The 19,067-nt window shown below is 36.9% G+C and overlaps 1 protein-coding gene across 3 annotated transcripts in view; it reads left to right on the forward strand.

The window, feature by feature from the left end:
- ABCD3 (ATP binding cassette subfamily D member 3) overlaps nucleotides 1-19,067 on the forward strand; it is an 80,696-nt gene that overhangs the window by 55,874 nt on the left and 5,755 nt on the right. The window contains exons 10-21 of one of the 3 annotated variants that reach the window (XM_057500439.1): nucleotides 1,530-1,599; nucleotides 3,874-3,943; nucleotides 4,033-4,130; nucleotides 4,242-4,333; nucleotides 7,310-7,401; nucleotides 7,483-7,555; nucleotides 7,687-7,750; nucleotides 11,925-12,002; nucleotides 12,106-12,171; nucleotides 12,271-12,360; nucleotides 12,807-12,926; nucleotides 15,066-15,150. In XM_057500439.1, coding sequence (XP_057356422.1) covers nucleotides 1,530-1,599; nucleotides 3,874-3,943; nucleotides 4,033-4,130; nucleotides 4,242-4,333; nucleotides 7,310-7,401; nucleotides 7,483-7,555; nucleotides 7,687-7,750; nucleotides 11,925-12,002; nucleotides 12,106-12,171; nucleotides 12,271-12,360; nucleotides 12,807-12,926; nucleotides 15,066-15,107 — 955 coding nt within the window. In that variant the 3' untranslated portion in view covers nucleotides 15,108-15,150. Of the gene's footprint in view, nucleotides 1-1,529; nucleotides 1,600-3,873; nucleotides 3,944-4,032; nucleotides 4,131-4,241; nucleotides 4,334-7,309; nucleotides 7,402-7,482; nucleotides 7,556-7,686; nucleotides 7,751-11,924; nucleotides 12,003-12,105; nucleotides 12,172-12,270; nucleotides 12,361-12,806; nucleotides 12,927-13,205; nucleotides 15,039-15,065; nucleotides 15,151-19,067 lie in introns of those variants that run through there. The other 2 variants (XM_057500438.1, XM_036906504.2) reach the window with 2 other exon arrangements.

The following is a 19,067-nucleotide window of genomic DNA, read 5'->3' on the forward strand; positions in this document are numbered from 1 at the left end:
ACTGCCATAGTGGTAGGGTTAGGAAAAGCCTGGACCTTGTCTATGACTTCTTCTAGGATAACTTTAGTTTTATTCAACCAGACAACCCCCAAGAACTTTACCAACAAACCAAATCCCTGATCCTTGGTGCTGTTCACAGCACATCCTTTCTCCTGTAGATGTTGCAGCCGTCTAGGAATTGCCCCTTCTAAATCTGCAAGAGAGTCAGACGTGAGCATAATATCATCAACAATGTGGTGATACAGCTGCACTATTTACGGTTTGTTCCATGTGGCCAAGTCCTGGGCTATAAGTCTGTGACAAATGGTGGGACTGTGGAGATATCCCTGTAGGACAGTGAATGTCCAACTGCCGGCCTTCCCACTTGAAGGCAAACTGTTCCTGAGTTTCCTGTGCTATGTCAATAGAGAACAAAGCATTAGCAAGGTCCATCTCAATAATTGTCTCTCTTTCTTAAGGGCATCCCATAGGTCATCGAACAGCTCATCCAAGCTATGCTGAAGTACCTCTCTCTCCTGCAGAAGTCTCCATAACTCTTTCCACTACCTTGAGAAAAAGACATCCCACATCCTGGCTGCTTACACAGCTTCTCAGGGCTTCTAAGCAGTCTTCTTTCTCACAGAGGGCTAATACCACAGCTTCTTGTGTCTCCACCAGTCCCCAGTTTTGGGGAAGGGCCCACCCATCTAGGAGGTGCTTTATCCTAGACCAATTCCCCACTAGGGCCTCCCAAATTGGAAACCCCACAGATGGGGACAGCTTCTGGTATCTCCACCAGTCCCCAGTTCTGAGGAAGGGCCCACCCATCTAGGGAGGTGCTTTACCCTAGACCAATTCCCCACTAGGGCCTCCCAAATTGGAAACCCCCACAGATGGGGGGCTCCTGGGTGAAGCTGCACCCTCCGCCACTGCATACACTGGGGCCTCCCCACCATCCACAGGGGGGTTTCCAGGTATGTCCCCACCATCTCTATATACAGGCAGCCCGCCCAAGGGTTGCACCCATGTAGACAGACTATGGGTTCAGAAGTCCTGCTGACTACCACCAGATGTAACTCCGATGGAAAATCCCAGGGCAAAATATCTTTGAAACTGAAATCAGTCAAAGGGAGAAATAAAGTGGGAGAAACCCATTGATTGCTTACATACAGTAGTCCACTTTAGCTCACCCATGTCTCTCATGACCCAGCTGCAGAAGGAAAAAGGGGCACCTCCAACCTCTGTGGTCCAGATATGCTCTCCCCCTCTCCCTTGTAATTACCTATTAATATGGAGATATTACTTCTCTCCACCCCTTGGAAACAAACACCTATTGATACCGAGATTTACTGAGGCCAGGCAAGAGATTCTGGAAATGTTGCAATTTTACCCACAGGATCTTAAGTCCATGGCTTGAGACATACCAGATAAGCTCTTTAGTTGTAAAATGTCCATTTAAATACAAATATTCAGTCATCAAATACTGTATTTCATTTATTTTTCAGGTTTAGGTAAATTAAAATTAATTGTTATATTATTTTCTTTAACAGTGAAGAAATTGCCTTTTATAATGGGAATAAAAGAGAAAAGCAAACAATTTACTCAGTCTTCGGAAAACTGGTAAGATAATATGCTTGAGACTCATATATTATGGGAAGATTTTTGGTGGGGGGGAACCTATGACAAGATACATATATATATTTCTATAATCTTTAAGGTATTTATTTTTAAATAGTTATAAAGGATTTTTATACTGTATTTTCATTAAAAATATGAAAATAAAAATATATTAAGCTGTCCATTTATAAAATGGATAAATTTATTAAAATTATCTGTATTTTTACAAAGGTTGCTTAGGAATCTTATTTAGTGATAATTAGTGATTCCTACAGAAATAATTTGTTCCTGTAGCAGTCATGAAAATACTATGAAGATTATTATTTAAAACAGGGTTCAGCATAGTTTTTATTTAAAGGTCCAGGTAGTACATAAACAGTTTAGGTTTTTCAGGCCATATGATCTCTGCAACAATTCAACTCTGCTACTTGAAAGTAGCCACATGCTATATGTAAATGATGGGTGTGGCTATGTTCTAATAAGACTTCATTTACAAAAATAAGTGGCGTGCTGGATTTGGACTGTGAGCCATAGTTTGCTGACCCTTGATTTAGAATATAAACATTGTTTCTTGTGAAAACTAACAGTTTTTGTTTACTTGCACTTGGCAAATTTGGATTCAAGTAATTTTATTCATTTTTCATTCAAAAGTTAGAGTGCCATCTAGGTTGTCTGCGCTTGTTCCATGTGCTAGTGATAACAGTGGTGAATGGACAAAATCATGCCTTTAAGGAGCTTACATTTTAGTGGAAGTTTGTGAAATCAAATATTGGAGGTGATTTTAAAAGGTTAAAGAAATAATTTTAAATTGTTTCAGAAAGTGTATTTTTGCCTTGTATACATTTAACATGACTGAACTTTAATCGTCCTCACTGATGATAAAGCATATATGGTAATTTCCCAGGGCACTGCTGTTCACCAGTTCTCTCTTCACATGGTTTGCTTATTCTCATCCTTTGGATTTCAGGCTAAAAGTTAACAGCTAATTGAGGCCATACCTTCTCTGATTAGTCTCCCTGAAGTGGCCTCTACTAGTTACCTCCCATTTTAATGATCTGTGTTGTTAAAAGGGTATATTGCTATTTATAATTATTTTCTTTGTTCACTAGTTTGTCTCTTTCATTTGAATGCCAACTCCATGAGCTCAGGGAACTTGTATGTTTTATTCATTGTATCTTCAGCACAGAGTACACAGTATGTGAATATATGGCATTCATTGAATAAGTGTTTCAGTCATTGTTCTTCTGCAGAACACAGTAACAGCAAGCTACCTATACTCAGGAAACCCACATTTTAGTGGAGGAGACAATAAACATGTAAACAACTGGATATTTTATATTATTTCAGGTAGTAATACATTCTGTGACCAAAAGTAAGATGGAATGAAATGGTAATGTATGATGGGGGCTCTTGCCTAGCTGTTTTAGCTCGGGTGGCAAGGTCTTTCTTGAGGAGGTTTAGCAGAAACCCACATGAAGTGAAGGAGTTAAGTCACAAAATACAAGTATTTAAGAAGACTGTATTTTTGTCAGAGAGGACAGCAAGAGGAAAGCCTTAAGGCAGCAGCATTTCTGAGGAATTAGCATTTCTGGAGCTCAGTGAGGAGCAAAGTAGTAACACATGAAGTTTAAAACAGATCTCAGCACCAGATCATGCAGGGTGTTGGATACTTTGACAGATGGAAAATTCGAGGACACTGAAAATGCAGAATGAAAAGCACTTTTTGACATAAAATTTTGAGATAATGCCTGCTCAGATTAAAGCTACAAACTAGGGCTGTGCAGCATTGATTTGCAATAGCACTTGGTTCAGACTGAGTGTTAGGGAAAACACGGACCAGGTATCTCCAACTGAAGCAAAAAGCATTGAGGACTGGCCCAGACAGTAAGTGTTTCACCTAAATTAGCTTATCAATCTGTTTTTTGTTTTATTGTTGATCACTTTGGCATTTATATATCTGGCAGTATTTATGAATACTGTAATCACAATACTGTAGCATCATCCTATTACATGGAAAGAACACCACATTAGCATTCTTTATATAATTTCCATTCTTTTTGCATACAAATAGTTTTATGAAGTCTTTGGCACCTGCTCTGATCAGCTCGTGCTCAGGGAAATGTTACATACAATGTAATTAGAAATCATAGGCACTGAGTAAATGTTTGTTGAATAAATTATATAGTTTCTTTTATTCTCATGGTAGATTTTTTTATACACAGAATATATATATGTATATTTATATACATATTTTTCTTTGTTTTTGCTTTCTGCCAGGTGGAACACCTACATAGTTTCATTTTGTTTCGGTTTTCTATGGGCTTCATTGATAGCATAATTGCCAAATGTGAGTATGCTTTAAAAGAGATGGTAGAATAAGATTTGTGGAAAAAGTGAAGTATTAATTTGTTTTAAATCTTAATTGATTTATTTCAGATCTTGCCACTGTAGTTGGTTACCTAGTTGTGAGTCGTCCTTTCCTAGATTTGTCTCATTCTCGACATCTCAAGAGTACACATTCAGAACTTCTGGAGGTAAAGTAGTAGTAGTAGTAATAATAATAAATTAAAAATTTAAATATAAAAATACAGCCAGATTTTAATCTTAGAAATGTAATTGAAAACTAATTCTTATTTCTGTCTAAGGATTACTACCAAAGTGGAAGAATGCTTTTGCGAATGTCTCAAGCTTTGGGTAGAATAGTTTTGGCTGGCCGTGAAATGACAAGATTGGCTGGGTAAGTAAGATTAGTAATAATAAGCAATTGCAGAGAATAATACTTTTTAAAAATATATTCTCCTTAATGATTGTGCTACCCAGTTGAGTTTAAGATAAGGAAGCCCATTAAGATAAGATTAAGATAAGGAAATGAAGTTCATTTCTTCTGGAAGCTGATTTTGAGAGAAAATTAAGGAAGATTTTTCTGATAGTGAACTTTTCATATTTCCTGAAGATAGCTGTTTTGAGTATTAAACTAGGTTAGTGGTTCTCAAACTGTCTGGCTCATGGACACTAGTATTTGGTAAGTTAGGAAATGTTGACTCATGGCTGTCTTAATTCACAGAAAATGAAGTTAATGAATAGAATTTTCTCATTTGAACTTTTTTGTATCCCCTTTGATTTTTTTCCTACCAGCAGTAGTACTCCTTTCTGGTTCCCAGACCTGATTACAGTGCAGGTTTGTCTGGGGGTGGGGGTGGGGGGATCTTCCCAAGCACAACACCAAGCAGTTCTTGAACACCAGCAGGGCGTCTGGGGACTCTCCTCAGTTCTGATGCTGTCTGCTGGGAGACAGCACCAGATATCCCAGGTTAAGGGCTCCATCCTACAAGACTGCCCTCCACCCCCAACTTGTGCCGGTCACAAGTCCCAGGCAGTTACCTCTGCTTCTGACCAACCCGCTAAAGATTGGAGGTTCCAAAAACTTGCCCCTTAGGTTTGATTAATTTACTCCAGCAGCTCACAGAACTCAGGAAAACACTTAGTTTACCATTTTAATAAAGGATACTGTAAAGGATGTAAGTTAACAGCCAGATGAGATACATAGGGCAAGGTCCCAAATAAAGGAGCTTCTGTCCTTGTGGAACTTGGGCCCTGGCTTTGTGGCATGTGGAAGCTTTCTGGTTCCTCAAGTATGGAAGCTGTATTTGATAGAGAAGCAGGGTCCAAGAGAGCCCAAGTTCTTAGGGATTTTTATGAGGGTTTCATTGCATATTCATGATTGACTAAATCACTGGCTATTGGCTGATTCAACCTCCACCCTGGCCTTGGGTGGGGTCCAAAAGTCTTATTAACGTAACAAGACACCCATTTCGCTTTTAAGGCTCTGCAGTATCTTTAGGAACTATGGATGAACACCAAATATACCTGGGAAATATAAATTTGGTCATCTGAATGACCAAATATGTATTTTTTGTAACTCATTAAATCACACCCCCATACATTGTTTTTCCTTAAAACTTTAATACCAGCAACCTAGCAAAAGATGAATGAAGTTGAAGTTGATTTTTAAGGGAAAAAATGAAAAGTTAACCTTGTGGTACCTGTAGGTGCAGTTGTAAATATGGTCACAATTGTCTAGCAAAATTGTTCTTGAACCATAAAATGAAAATTTTCAGTATTTCAAGCTGTAATATAAGGGCATGGAACAGTGTAAAAATCACTATGATGTAAAAAACACTAACTTTCAGGTCATATGAAGAAATTAGATGGCTCAAGATCTTACTCAGGCCTGCTATTCATCTGCATATTTCCTCTTCTCTGTTCCTTCTCTCCTCCTATGGCAGTTAAGGTCTTCATGGCAAGATAGAAGAAGTTGTAAACTAGAGGAGTCTCTTTCTCTTAGGAATGCTGACATTCTTCTTTCTTATTAATAACTTTTCTCATGCCTTTACAATTAATGGCATATGGGGCACTTCTGTTCCTTTAGGAGATTTCTGTTTGTTATTCACAAAAAATCCTGTTTTGCTTCTCTGATGTAGAGTGCTTTCTCATTAACCAGCATGTCATTCTTATATTCCTCAAACTCATATCATTAGTTTTGATTTCTCACTGTTGCTACAGTGATTTCCATTTAGTATTAAGAACAGTTCATCTTTTCCCTGCTTCAGCATAAGATGGGAATCTTCCAAATTCATGTTTTCAGGGAGATAGCATGCATTTGGTATACATACAATAAATGCCGTCTTCATATAAAAAGGACAGCTTTATACGTGGCTTTACAGTTTACTCCAGCAGGAACGCAGGGTCCATACTTCCTGTGTGTTGCTCTGAAGGAGAGGGTTCCCTGCTCCACGCAGGTTCACTTTGAATTTGGTAAGACCAACTGAAGATGAGCAAGTTGAGGAGGTTTAAAAGGGGTTCATACCACGTTTATTTTCAGAGCAATAGGTCTCAGTCTTGCCTGGCTCTTGTGCAGCTGCTCCTGCTCCCCAGCATGGGCTTAATCCTCTCTTCCCTAGCACCGGGGCTCCCCAGCTTCCCTCTGCCAGCCTCCATCCTCTCCTGGCTCTCCCTCTAGGCTTCCCTTCTCCACTCTTCCCTGTTCTCCCTCCCTTCTCCGCCCCTAGCACTGAGAGGAACTCTGTAGGTGGGTCTCTATGGTGACTGGCAGACGCCTGACCAATTATGTGCCAGGAACTCAGGAGAGGAGAGAATAGATGTTTCCCCTCCATCGTTCCCTTGGGCCAGTACTCCCTTGACTGACGAGCTGCTCTGTACCTTGTAAACATCCTGCTGCCCATAATATGCAAACAGCTCTCATTGTACACAATGGGTGATACCAGGGCCCTGCGAATCTCCTGTTCAGAAGCTTCCATTTTCTCTACACTGGGTCTAAGGAATATACTAGCACTAGTCTTTCTGTAGTATCTACTAGAAATTTCTTTAAAATTCTGATAGCAAACAGCTTTTTTGACTTACCTATTAATGAAATAAGTATCTGTTGAGGTAGGGATCCTATGAAATCTCTTCCCTTTTCCCATGTTCCTGCTGAAACGTGTGTACTATCACTAATACATTATGGTGATGACACTTCTTTTAGGTTATTTCATTGAAACTAAATCATAATTTTAGAAATTTCAGTTAAGTTTGTATAAAATAAAAGATATGAAATTAATGTTGTATGTCAATTATATCAATAAAAATAAAACAAAAATAAAAGTAAAAGATATGACTTTGGAGTTTTGATTATGGCTTTCCTTCAAAATTTCAGGTTTACTGCTCGGATTACAGAATTAACGCAAGTACTAAAGGATTTAAGTCATGGCAAATATGAACGCACAATGGTCTCGCAACAGGAAAAGGGTAAATATAAATATATTAGGTTATGTAGTTTAGGTTTTTGCTGACATAATATGATGCTTTAATACTTATTCTCCATTTAAGGTAATGAAGGAACACAAGTCATTCCTTTGATACCTGGTGCCGGAGAAATCATCAATGCTGATAACATTATAAAGTATGTACAAAAAGGTTCTTTAACACCATAAACATTTGTTAAACTACTTAGTAGCTTTTTTCTTTCAGCTGCATTTGCGTAGTGTTTAATGTAAAATTATGCTGTTTTTTTTTTATTAATTTCCTCTGTAGATTTGATCATGTTCCTTTAGCAACGCCAAATGGAGATATCTTGATCCGAGACCTTAATTTTGAAGTAAGTTTTTAAATGATCTTATAAAAGCCTAAATAGTCTTCAAAATGTAAAATGAAAAATAATTTTAAGGCTTTACTTAGTCTCTGAGTCCACAAAATTGCTTTGAAAAGTCAGTCTTTTGAAACACTTAGGAATCTTTCTTAATTGACAAGACTTTAGTAAAGTTTCACATTTTGCTATCAACAAATCTTTTGCAAATACAATCCATCTTAAGAAGGCCATGGAAGATAGAGTTAATTGTAATTTGCTGTGTAGAATGTTTATTTAAACCTGAAATAAAATTTTAGTCTGTTTAAATTTTTAAAAATTATGGTTTGGTATTGTCTTGACTGTGCAGGAGGATCTATAAAAACCTATAGAAACAAAAACTTTCTTACTACTGATGAAAATAGTGGAAGAGCAGCACAATAGCAGTACAGATAGTCACTCACCCAAAACAGGTAACAACTCATGCTAAGTGAACAGTGGTGCTGATTCAATAAAGTCTGTTAACTATTGGGTGTATGACAGACCAAATTAAAAAGAAGAAGAAAAGATAAGTATTTTTATAATTCATTAGGCTCTCAGACATAAGGGTTAATATTTGGATTCTGTGTCTATTGTTACTTTATGAATAGTTCACATCTGAAAATCTTGGCGATAAATAACGTGTAGTTACTTACATAAGTAACTGCCTATCATGTAGGCATTCTCCCCAATTTGAGAATTTGAGATACCATTTCTCTAGAACAGCACTGTCCAATAGAACTTTCTGTGATAATGGAAATATTCTATGTCTACATTGTCTAATATAGTAGCCACATGTGGATATTGTGTACTTTTGAAATGTGGCTAGTGCAACTGAGGAACTTAATTTTAAATTTCAAATTTTATTTTAATGAATTTGATCTGAAGTAGCCACATGTGACTGGTAGCTACTGTATTGGACAGCATGGCTCCAGAATTCTCTACATGCCTATATATATATATATATATATATATATATATATACAGAGAGAGGGGGTGGGGAGGGAGGGAGTGCCTTCTGTAATTTGCATTGTGTGTGGGAATTCTTTTCAACTGCTTCCACTGAAGGAATGTTGTCTGATAGTTTATAAAATAAGGAATATAATTATTGGACTTGTTTTTAAATTGTTATAATCTTAAGTAAGTCTTTAGTTTTCCTATTCTTAGGAATATATTAAGTACACCTCCACTTTCTTTTTAAGGAACGATAAAAAAGGAAAAATGTTACTTACACAAAGTACTTTGACTTTATTCAACAATGAGTATTGTATAATCATATTTAATTTAAAGCCAGAAAGCACAAGAGGAAGTAGAGAAAATGTAAATATATTTGGTAAATATGGAATGACTTCAAGTATTAAGGAAATGTTTTCTCATTTAGCTCTAGGTACTCCAGTCAGTTCAGTGTGTTCCCTTGGCTCAGGCAGTCACCTATCAGGCTTGATTTTAGGGATTAAAACAGAGCTCAGGACCCCATCTTTGTTACATTTCCAGAAACCCCTTTATTGCCACAACCTAACCGTGAGATTTCCCCACTGAAGAATCTTCTTGGTCTTTTCTTGCATTTTCTCTCAGTCTGTCTTTATGCAGAAATAGATTACACCAACAATACAGATGTACCCATGGCTTAAGCATAGTGAGAAGAGATTTGGGATATTTTTTGTATAGATACATGGAGTAGATTAAGATTGTGGGTATGGTCTGTGGTACTCACTTTCTCACAAGCCTAACACACTAAAAAGCTGCACTTTCATTTAAGTCCAAAAGCCCTTTTCTTTAAAGCCCTTATTTTTGGATTTTGTATACTTCTAGCCAGGTCTTATAGCTTTACTTTTACAGTCTCGGATAAGCTATTACTGTTTTCCCCTTATTTTGGTTTTACTTAGAAAATCTTATTCGAGTCCCCATTTACACCGTACTTGAGCAAGTTTTCTGCTTCGTGACCACGTTCCATACTACCTGTTATCTGTCCTGTGATTCTTGTTTTCTCCTCCACTGGGAGCTGTTTCTTTGACTTCTGTCCTTTTAGTCTATGTAATGAATTCTTTTTCAGTCTCTTTCTGACATAAGGTATTTTAAATTAACTTTGGCTTTTTCTCATTAATTTTGTCTTTCTATTGTTTTTCTTAACATAGCCTTCTTTTATTGAACAAACATCCTTCAGTTCTGTAACCTTGTTATTTTCTGCCCATCTGAAACACAGGACTGCTATCTCCTGGGAAGAGACATAATGAAACAGACTTGGCCACCAAAAATAAATGTTTCCTTGTCTTTTGGGTTACATAGTAACCAAATAATATAAGCTTCTTTGAGATGGGAGATTTTATGCATTATTTCCTTTATAAACTCCCCAGCACAGTCATTCATCTATCTAAATGTAGACTGAAGGGACCCTAAAAGAGAACAACTTGTAGATTATAATGTGGGCTTTAAAATAGTACTTTGTAACTTACTCAGGTGTTTATTTTACCTTTTCAGTAAGGCACATTTATAGTGTTTAAAGCAGCCTATAAAATCTTCAGTGTAATTTTATCTCTCATTTATTTAAATCATATTTTTGTGTAGAATTTTTTGAGGATTTATGATAAATTTGTAGGAAATAGGATTTATCAAGAAGTGTTATTTCTCATGGAATATTTTTAATTGGTAAAAATACAGTGATTCAAAGCATTCTTTTTCCCATTAAATCATTCCAGGAGTCTCAGTAATACAGTGTTATTGAGAACTTAATTTTCAGTGAAAGTTACCCTTGGCTTTACTCTTAAGTCAATTCAGAAAAAAATACATTTCTGTAAAGCTCTAATATAGCTGACATTATTCAAATAAAACATAGTAATAAAAAAACCACTTAACAGCTCTCTGAACTTAAAAAGCTCTTAATGACATCACTATTATAGAAGAGTAAAATTATATATAATCTTGCATTATCAGGAATATTTGCTATACTCACTTTAACAGGAAAAGGAAATAGGTAATAGCTTTGAAGTCCATCAAAATGATTCTTTAAAATAGTTTCTCAGAAGAAGGCACAGTTCATTTGGAAAGGTCATTTTCTAACATTAATCCGCATAAGATGTATTTTATTATAGATCAACTATGTGATAGGGTAGTAATTCCCAACCTATTTTAGAAGTTTAATTCTTTCTCTTTTTTTTATTGTCGTAAAATGTACATAGCATAAAATTTACTCTTTCAACCATTAATAGTTTTGTTTATTGTGGTTATAAGATACATATAACAAAATTTATCCATTTAAGTATTTTTTATTGAACAATCAGTGACATTAAGTACATTACACAGTGCAACCATCACTACTAAGTTTAAAAAATTTGTCAAAGGCAGGCTTCACAGCTAATGCAACTCTTACCTCTCTGTTGTTGTCTTTCCTGCTGCGACACATTGTTGTGTGATGCTATAAGCTAAAATTAACCCAGGTTTTCTGATTCTGCATAGGATTGTTTACGTAAGACCATAAACTTAGAACTTAACCATTCTTTATATTTTCTCATTTAAAGTTATGTTGTTGAGCAATTTGGTTGCACTTATAAATATTTACAATGCATTTATGCTGTGCTTTGATCCAGCACTTTTAATATCGAAGAATCTCATCTATAGAAACATTCCTTACTACTGTGTAAATTTGCTCAGTGATTTAGAGGTTCATTGCAGAAAAGTAAAACAAAATGGGGATGACTTAGATATTTAACAAAAGGTAAATGTTTAAAGTAGGGTGCATCCTTCCAATGGAATACACTGCAAACATTAAAAAAAAGAATGGGAGGAAATTTGAATATACTGACCTGGAAGAGTATTTGTGGTATATTGCTAAATAATAATGAATGTAGAACACATATTCCGTTTTTTAGAAAAAGACTGAGCATTTATTGTTTTCAAGAACACTCAGTTTTTTTAAAGCTTTAGCCCTTTTGTATTCTGATTGATGATATCAATAATGATTCTTAAATGAAAAAAATAGCTGAATAAAATTTGAAAGGAACCAAAAGTAAAAGATCTCTTCAACCATATCTTCTACTGCTTTTACCTAGTATCACATTTATGGACAAAATAGAAAGCTTGTCATTAGCAAAGAACTAATGAACTCTAAGGAAATATTCATTGAGTATGTATTCACTCTACTTAATTAATTTATAGATTCATTTTCCTTCAGGTTCTATCTGGAGCTAATGTTCTGATTTGTGGCCCAAATGGCTGTGGGAAGAGTTCGCTTTTCCGTGTTCTTGGTGAAGTATGTACAAATCAAACTAAAAATTTGGTGGTTTTATTTGCTATGTAATCTACCACATTGTGAAATTTACAACTGCTCCTCCCCCATACCTTTCCTTTTATAGCTATGGCCTCTTTTTGGGGGACGTCTAACTAAACCTGAGAGAGGGAAGTTATTTTACGTTCCTCAGGTAAGACCTTGTTTGTATTATTTTGTAATCTTGGATTTAAAGATCTTTTTATTTTTTTTAAAAATCCACTTCTAATGATTTTTGCTCTCCTACTATCAGAGACCTTATATGACCCTTGGAACACTTCGAGACCAAGTGATATATCCAGATGGAAGAGAAGATCAGAAAAGGAAGGGGATATCTGACCTAGTAAGCAAATATTTATGTCCTAGACCTACTGAAAATACTACAGTACGGATTCTTTATCTTACTCAGTTACACACTTTAAATGCCAGGTAGTTTATCCTAACTTACAAAATTTTCTAAAGCCTTGTCATTAATTACAACTTTCCAAGTTGAGGCAAGTGTTAACCACTTTGCTTAAATATGACTTGATGGGTGTTTAAACTTGTCTCTTACCCTGTAGTTTGTTTCCTTATTTCCTTCATCCTTTAATTATGTACAATATTGTTATTCCCTTTAAGCTACTAAATTTATTTTGTCAAAGTCAGTATAGATAGGAAATAAAGGGTTCAGTGCTGTCTTTGTACCACACTCTTTTGTGAAATGTACCTTTTTTTAAGTGATTTTTGCAACAGAACTACAGTACTAGTTAAAAATAAACTTGATTTCATCCTTAATCATTCTGCTGAAAGGTACTGAAGGAATACTTAGATAATGTTCAGCTGGGTCATATCCTTGAACGTGAAGGAGGCTGGGACAGTGTTCAGGATTGGATGGATGTACTCAGCGGTGGAGAGAAACAAAGAATGGCGGTAAGTACGTCCTGAAGACATTGTACAATAATGCAACTGGTTCCCATGAAGTCACTCTTGGAGTCCAGCATTTTGATTAGTCAGGGCACACGGTTTCATTTTATTCTTTTTATTTAGCAATTGTTTTAGTATGGATTAGTTTAAATGCTAATAAAAGTGCAGAAAAATTCTTAGTTCTTCAGTCCAGTTTCCATTTTGAAGAACTAAAAACTTTTCTGAAAAATCTGTACATTCAGAAAATGTACAATTCTGATAAATTCATAATCTATTTTTCTAAAGGTTGGGGAAACCACCACATTGATCCTGGGATATTATATGGTAATCCTGGGTTAAAAGATCTCTTTCAGTATCTTTTCTCTATAAACCTCTCTGCCTTATTCAGGCTGTTCTATCTGAAGTAACTGAAGGTGTTAGAGATGATCACCCCTATCCCTATTTTTATCATTTTATTCTTTATAATGGTCTTGCTCTTTCCTTCTGCTGTTACATGTATCATTGTATTAGGGCTCAGTATCAACTACCTAAAGTTACTTAGAATTAAAAAATTTTTATAATACAAAGAAGTAATCAAAAGAAACTATTTTAATGTTATGATTGACTAAACTTACCTTGATCAAACATGACTACAAAATACTACATATTAAGAGTGATACTTTCAATATCCCTCTGTTAAGAGAGAGAACTCTTTTTCTAACTATACATACATACCATAGCTTGAGCAGATACAGAGCAATTTTTTTCCCCAGAGTGTTAACCTTGTGGAAATTAGAGAAAACTGTAGCTAAGGAAAGACAGCAGAAATGGCTTATTGCAGAATTGCTTACTCATTATCTTCAGTTTATATCATACCTTTTTGTTGCCTCCTATTCCCTGATTTTGCATGCTGTTTTTCCCAAACTAATACCCATTCTGTTTAAATACCCATTTAATACTGTGATTTGTCTAGCTAGTGCTATAACATGAGATTAATTTAGAGTGAGAATGAATCATAAAATAAAAGAGATGTATCAGCCATACCTTCAAAAATGGAAATTGGACTGAAGAACTAAGAATTTGAAGTGATTGGGCATTTCTGGAAGTAATTTAGAAGATGACCTTAGAAACAGTTGCAAGTCAAGTGAACAAATTTAAATTCCTGTACCATGACTTCAAAGAAAATGAAAGGATAAGTCAAGATTACAAGTGGGCACAGTGGAACCCAGAGAAAGAAAAATAAATGCGTAACTAAGGAATCCTGTGTGTGTGGTAAAAGGTACAGAGTGGATAGCTTTTATTTGAAGATAAAAAATTCAAGGCCTGGAGGAGTATCTTGGAAGAGTAAGGGAGTAGGGGAAGGATCCTATAAAACCAGATGAACCTTGATGGAGTTGTTTGAGAAATGGAGAAAGCTCACCCATGACACTGCTGCTGACCAAGCCATTGACAGGGTGTGTTCTGTTTAGGCCAGTGTTTGGAGAATTGAATGTGAAGTTTTAAAGAGATGTATAGTTTTGCTACTTTCAGAGGGTTTGTAAGGAGAGAGAGAAGTCGGGTGAAGAGTGTATGTGTGTTCATCTTACTGTTCTTTCAGTTTTTTGGTTGAATTGAAAATTTTCAAAGTAAAAAGTTGCAGCAAAAGATGTGTGGAGAAAGTAAAGCTTCCAATGTCCAGGATTCTCACCTGGCCCCGATTGGCTTGCTCACTGCACACGTGTGGGCAATACCTTGTTATTGACTATATAAAGAGCTCTGCTTAGTGTTCTGGGCTGCATGGCTGCAGGAGAGCAGAGGCTGGAGTGGTGGCAGCGCCGAGGACAGAGACTGAGATGGCTGTGGGGGCGGAGAGGCCCAGAGGCAGAGACCAGCTTGCTGCATGCAGACTCACTCTGAGTGGACGAGATTCTAGTGATTGACCTGCCACTGTGGGAATAAAGTTCGGTATAAACCCTTTCACCCCAAGAACATTCCACTGTCATATTTTTGGCCTCACTGAATCCATAGTGAACTTGCCCGGGGTTAAAACACATTGGCAAGACAAGAGGACACAATTTTTATAAATCATGTAATTTTATAATATTAATGAAATATTAATGCCATATATTATTGCATATAAAATTATATAATTTTATAAATTATAATTTCAAAAATGATAATTTTTAGGAAGAACAGACTGGAAAGGTCTACCAACTGAAAACTGTATAGGAGTGAAGGTTGGTGTAAAATCAATGAACCAAAGGAACTTTTGGGAAAGGAGAGTTAAGATTTGAATTTGAGGGAATGGAATAGTACTACTGAATAAAGGGAGGCCCTGTGAGCACATTTATAAAACTTTACTGAGAAAAGTATAAATGTAGGGAAATAAGATTATTATTCCATTATTTAAACAGTGAAAAACTTAATTATGACATAATTTCTCAGCATTAGCTGAGAATCCAATCTGTGCAAGCCATTAAACTAGCTGCCTGCCCTTATAATCTAATTCAGAGATCCTGAGATTCTCAACTAACTGAAATATAAGGCAGTCTTCAGTTATAGCTTCCGGGAAAGTACACTGGGGTTAATGATGAGGGTGGGGTTGATTTTGAACAGCAGGTCCTACTTAGTTCTCCTGACAGCCCTGTGAAGTAAGGTACAGACAAGGAAAGACTTAAAGAACTTAAGCAATCTACTAAATGGGGCTTAAGCAGCAGCCTACTAAAGCCAAACAGCTACTGAGTGGCAAACCTGAGATTCAAGTGCAGGTGGGTCTGACAGCAGGACACTTGATCTGAACCTGCACATCATCTGGCCTTCAATGTGCAGGTGGACTGTCTACCCAGTTTCCTCTCTCTTTATTCCTCTGAAGTCTCAGCTGACATTCCCCTTACCGCCATTACACCCATTTGGGCCCAGCTATCATCAGCCAGGGTTCCTGCACCAAATATCATAGGTTGGGGTGTCTTATTTCTCTGACCAATAGTTACTTTTTCCACTTCACTATTCATGCTCTGCTTGTGTAGTAATGGTTTTTCTTATTTTGAGTCACAAAAAAGAATATGTAATAGAAAAGTTGGAACATGGATGAAAGTATAAAGGGCCAAAATCCCCTTACCTGAGATACCAACCGCTGTCATAAAACTTCTCGTGTTTTTCAAATCCATTTTTGTAATTCATTTTCTTTTACTCATTTGGCAACTGTCCTCTTTCTTCTGCCTCACTGAGACCTCCTGAGTAGGGACCCCTCCCTTTTCTGTAGTTCATCAGTCCCCTTTGACTCTGCTTCCTCTCCTCTCCAGGACTGATTTAGTCGCCCAGGGCCTGGCGCAGGGCCTTGCACATAGGAAGTACTCAGGAGGTGTTTCTTAAAGGAGCAAATGAATGATCCCTTCACCTTAACTACGTTTCCCACTTTTTGTTTGCTCCTATTACCTGAACCTTAACCCAAGAACAGTTGTTCGCCTTGGTGTTTCTCTACATAGGTTTCTGAACACAGTTGAAAAGATCAGAATGGTATGGATTGGTGTTACCACAATTCCATGGTTTCCAGTTTTACAAGGACTCATAGCATGGCTTGGAAATCATTTATTTTTGCCCCCTCTCTCATTTTTCTTGACAGTCATTTAAAAACTCTCATTTTGCATGATAGTCGTCTAAAAACTACTAATCATGAGCTTTCTACCTCATTCATTACCTAGTGTACCACTTTTAGAAGAATAACTCATCTCCTTAACAACAGAAAGCATCTGTTCTTTCCGTTAAATGGCAGCTAGTTTTTATTGAGGGCTTAACAGATGATAGGCAACACGCTCAGCCCTTTAACAGGTCATCTCATTTAATTCTCACAGTCCTGTGAGATAAAACTGTGAATGCCCATTTTACAAAGGAAATAAGATGCACTGTAAGTGCAATATACTTAAGTAGCTTGCTAGTAAAAGTTAAAGCTGGTGGGGATGGCTGGTCAAGCTCAGGCAGACTGCAGTGTTCACGTACTTACTCATTTTACAATCCTCCTGTATTGTATCAAGTAGCTGACAGCATAGTGGGAGAGAGAAACATGATGAAAAAATTTCCAGATAATGTGGTAAGTAAGTATAGTGATGATGGTTCGCAAAGAATACCATGGGAACACAGAGGAGGGGTGCTTGTGCAATGCTTTCAAATAACCATTCCTCTTAATTAACCTTGCAGTGGGCTATCCTGACTGCCCTCCTTCCACTATCCATAGAGGATATGTCATCCTTCCTCTTAGAAAGGTTACATATCTCCGTCTGTGTTTTTGGACCCTCTCTCCTCTAAGTCTGTCACATCCCTTCCCTTCAGTTATGTGCATGCACACCCCACCCCACCTCCAGCCCCCCTTTAATCTCTTCTAGTTCTTCTCTTAGGTATTTTCCGGTCTCTGATATAAAGTGCAGGCTCTGCCTTCACCAAAGGTCCCCTATAGTCTGTACCTTTCATTCTCTGCACAGCTGAATGTCTTGGTAGTCTGTTTTTGCTGCTTTCCCTTCTTTTACCTCATGCAAATAGATTAAGATCTCCAGGAAAGCTGTTTACATGGTTTAGTCATTCATTTATCAAATATTTGAATGTTTCTTATACACAAGTGTTGGGTATACAGTAGTGATTAAAATGTAGTCTTTACTAATGTGAATGCTATATCCTAGGGGTGCAAGGAAACATACAACCTACAGTATTTGAAGTGCTGCAGAGGTGTTGCAGAGGAGACCCCCTTGGATTGAGGGGGAGTGGTTATTAGGGCAGGTTTGTCTGAGGAGGTGACATTAAGCAGAAATTTCAAAAATGCAAGAAGTAGAGTAAGGTGTTTGAAACATAAGGATAGTGAAAACATAAGGTGCTAATAATAAGGCCCTAAGGCCTACAAAACTTTGTGTCATGGTAGTCGAGAGGAGGCAGTATTGGCTGGAATGTGGAGAGTAGAGATGAGATTGGGCAGGGCCTTGTCAGCCACGGTAAACAGTTTGAGTTTTATTCTAAGTGAAATGGGAAGTTGTTGAAGGGTTTTAAGCAGAAAAGTGAAATTCTCTGATTTACATTTCTGAAAGCTCCTCTCTGCTTACATGGAGAATGGATTTGGGAAGAGCACAAGAGAAAGTAGGGGGCTACTTGTGGTCATGCATGCCTGAGAGATTGTGTTCTGGACTGCGAGCTTGATTGTGGAGATGGGGAAAAGAGAGTGGACTACAAACTCCACGGACTTAATGTGAATGGACTAAAAATGAGGGAGTAGAGATGAAAGGGAGAAGGGAAAGATTAAGGAGGACTCAAGGTTTTCTAGCTTGAGCAGCTGTTTGGTAGTGTTACTTACTGAAATATTTAAGATATTATGGGGCATGAATGAATGGATTTTAAGGGGAAAATCTAGAAAATCCATTTGAGTTTTGGATTTTTTAAAGTATCAGTCCTGTGAGATATCCAAGTAGTAAGATCAAATAGGAATTTTTGTATATAAATCTGGAAATTAGAAGAGAAATATGAGCGAGAGAGCTATAGTGGAAGTTTACAAATGCAAATTAAAACTGGTATCAGGAGATTCGATGAGGTAACTCAGAGAGATACAATATAGGAAAAGAGAAAAGGACCTAGGAATTGGCCCTGAGGAGCACCAGCATTTAATGGTCAAATGGAAGAGAAAATGCTGGAAAAGAAACTGAGAAAGCCTAAGAAGTGGGAGAACAGTTAAGACCATGGTCTCCTGTCACTTTCTCAAGGAAGAGGGAGTGGCCATCTGAGTGGAATGTTGCAGAGGAGATAAATTGGGTAAGGGCAGAAAAGTGTCTGTTGGTCTTGCAACATGGAAAACCATTGCTAGGAGCAGATGACAGGTTGCCCCTGTTAGACAAAGGATAAATAAATCCCAGAAAATAAACACGAGAAAATGTTCAACATTCTTGGTAATCAAATGTAAGCTGTAACAATCTTGATGTTGATTTTCACTTAGAAAATTAACAGGCTTTACAATATAAGCACACCCAGTACCAACCACAGGAATATAAAACAGATGCACTTAGAAATTATTGTTGGAAATATCAATTGGCAGCTTTACTATTAACTGGCTTTACTTAAGCAACAAAATGTTTTAAAATAGATACATTTTTACACCTGAGTCATCTATAGATTTGATTAAAATATGTACCCGTTAGTCTTATTTAGAGAGCTTTATTT

Source organism: Manis pentadactyla, chromosome 4 (genome assembly GCF_030020395.1).
Source record: "Manis pentadactyla isolate mManPen7 chromosome 4, mManPen7.hap1, whole genome shotgun sequence".
Lineage (NCBI taxonomy): Eukaryota > Metazoa > Chordata > Mammalia > Pholidota > Manidae > Manis > Manis pentadactyla.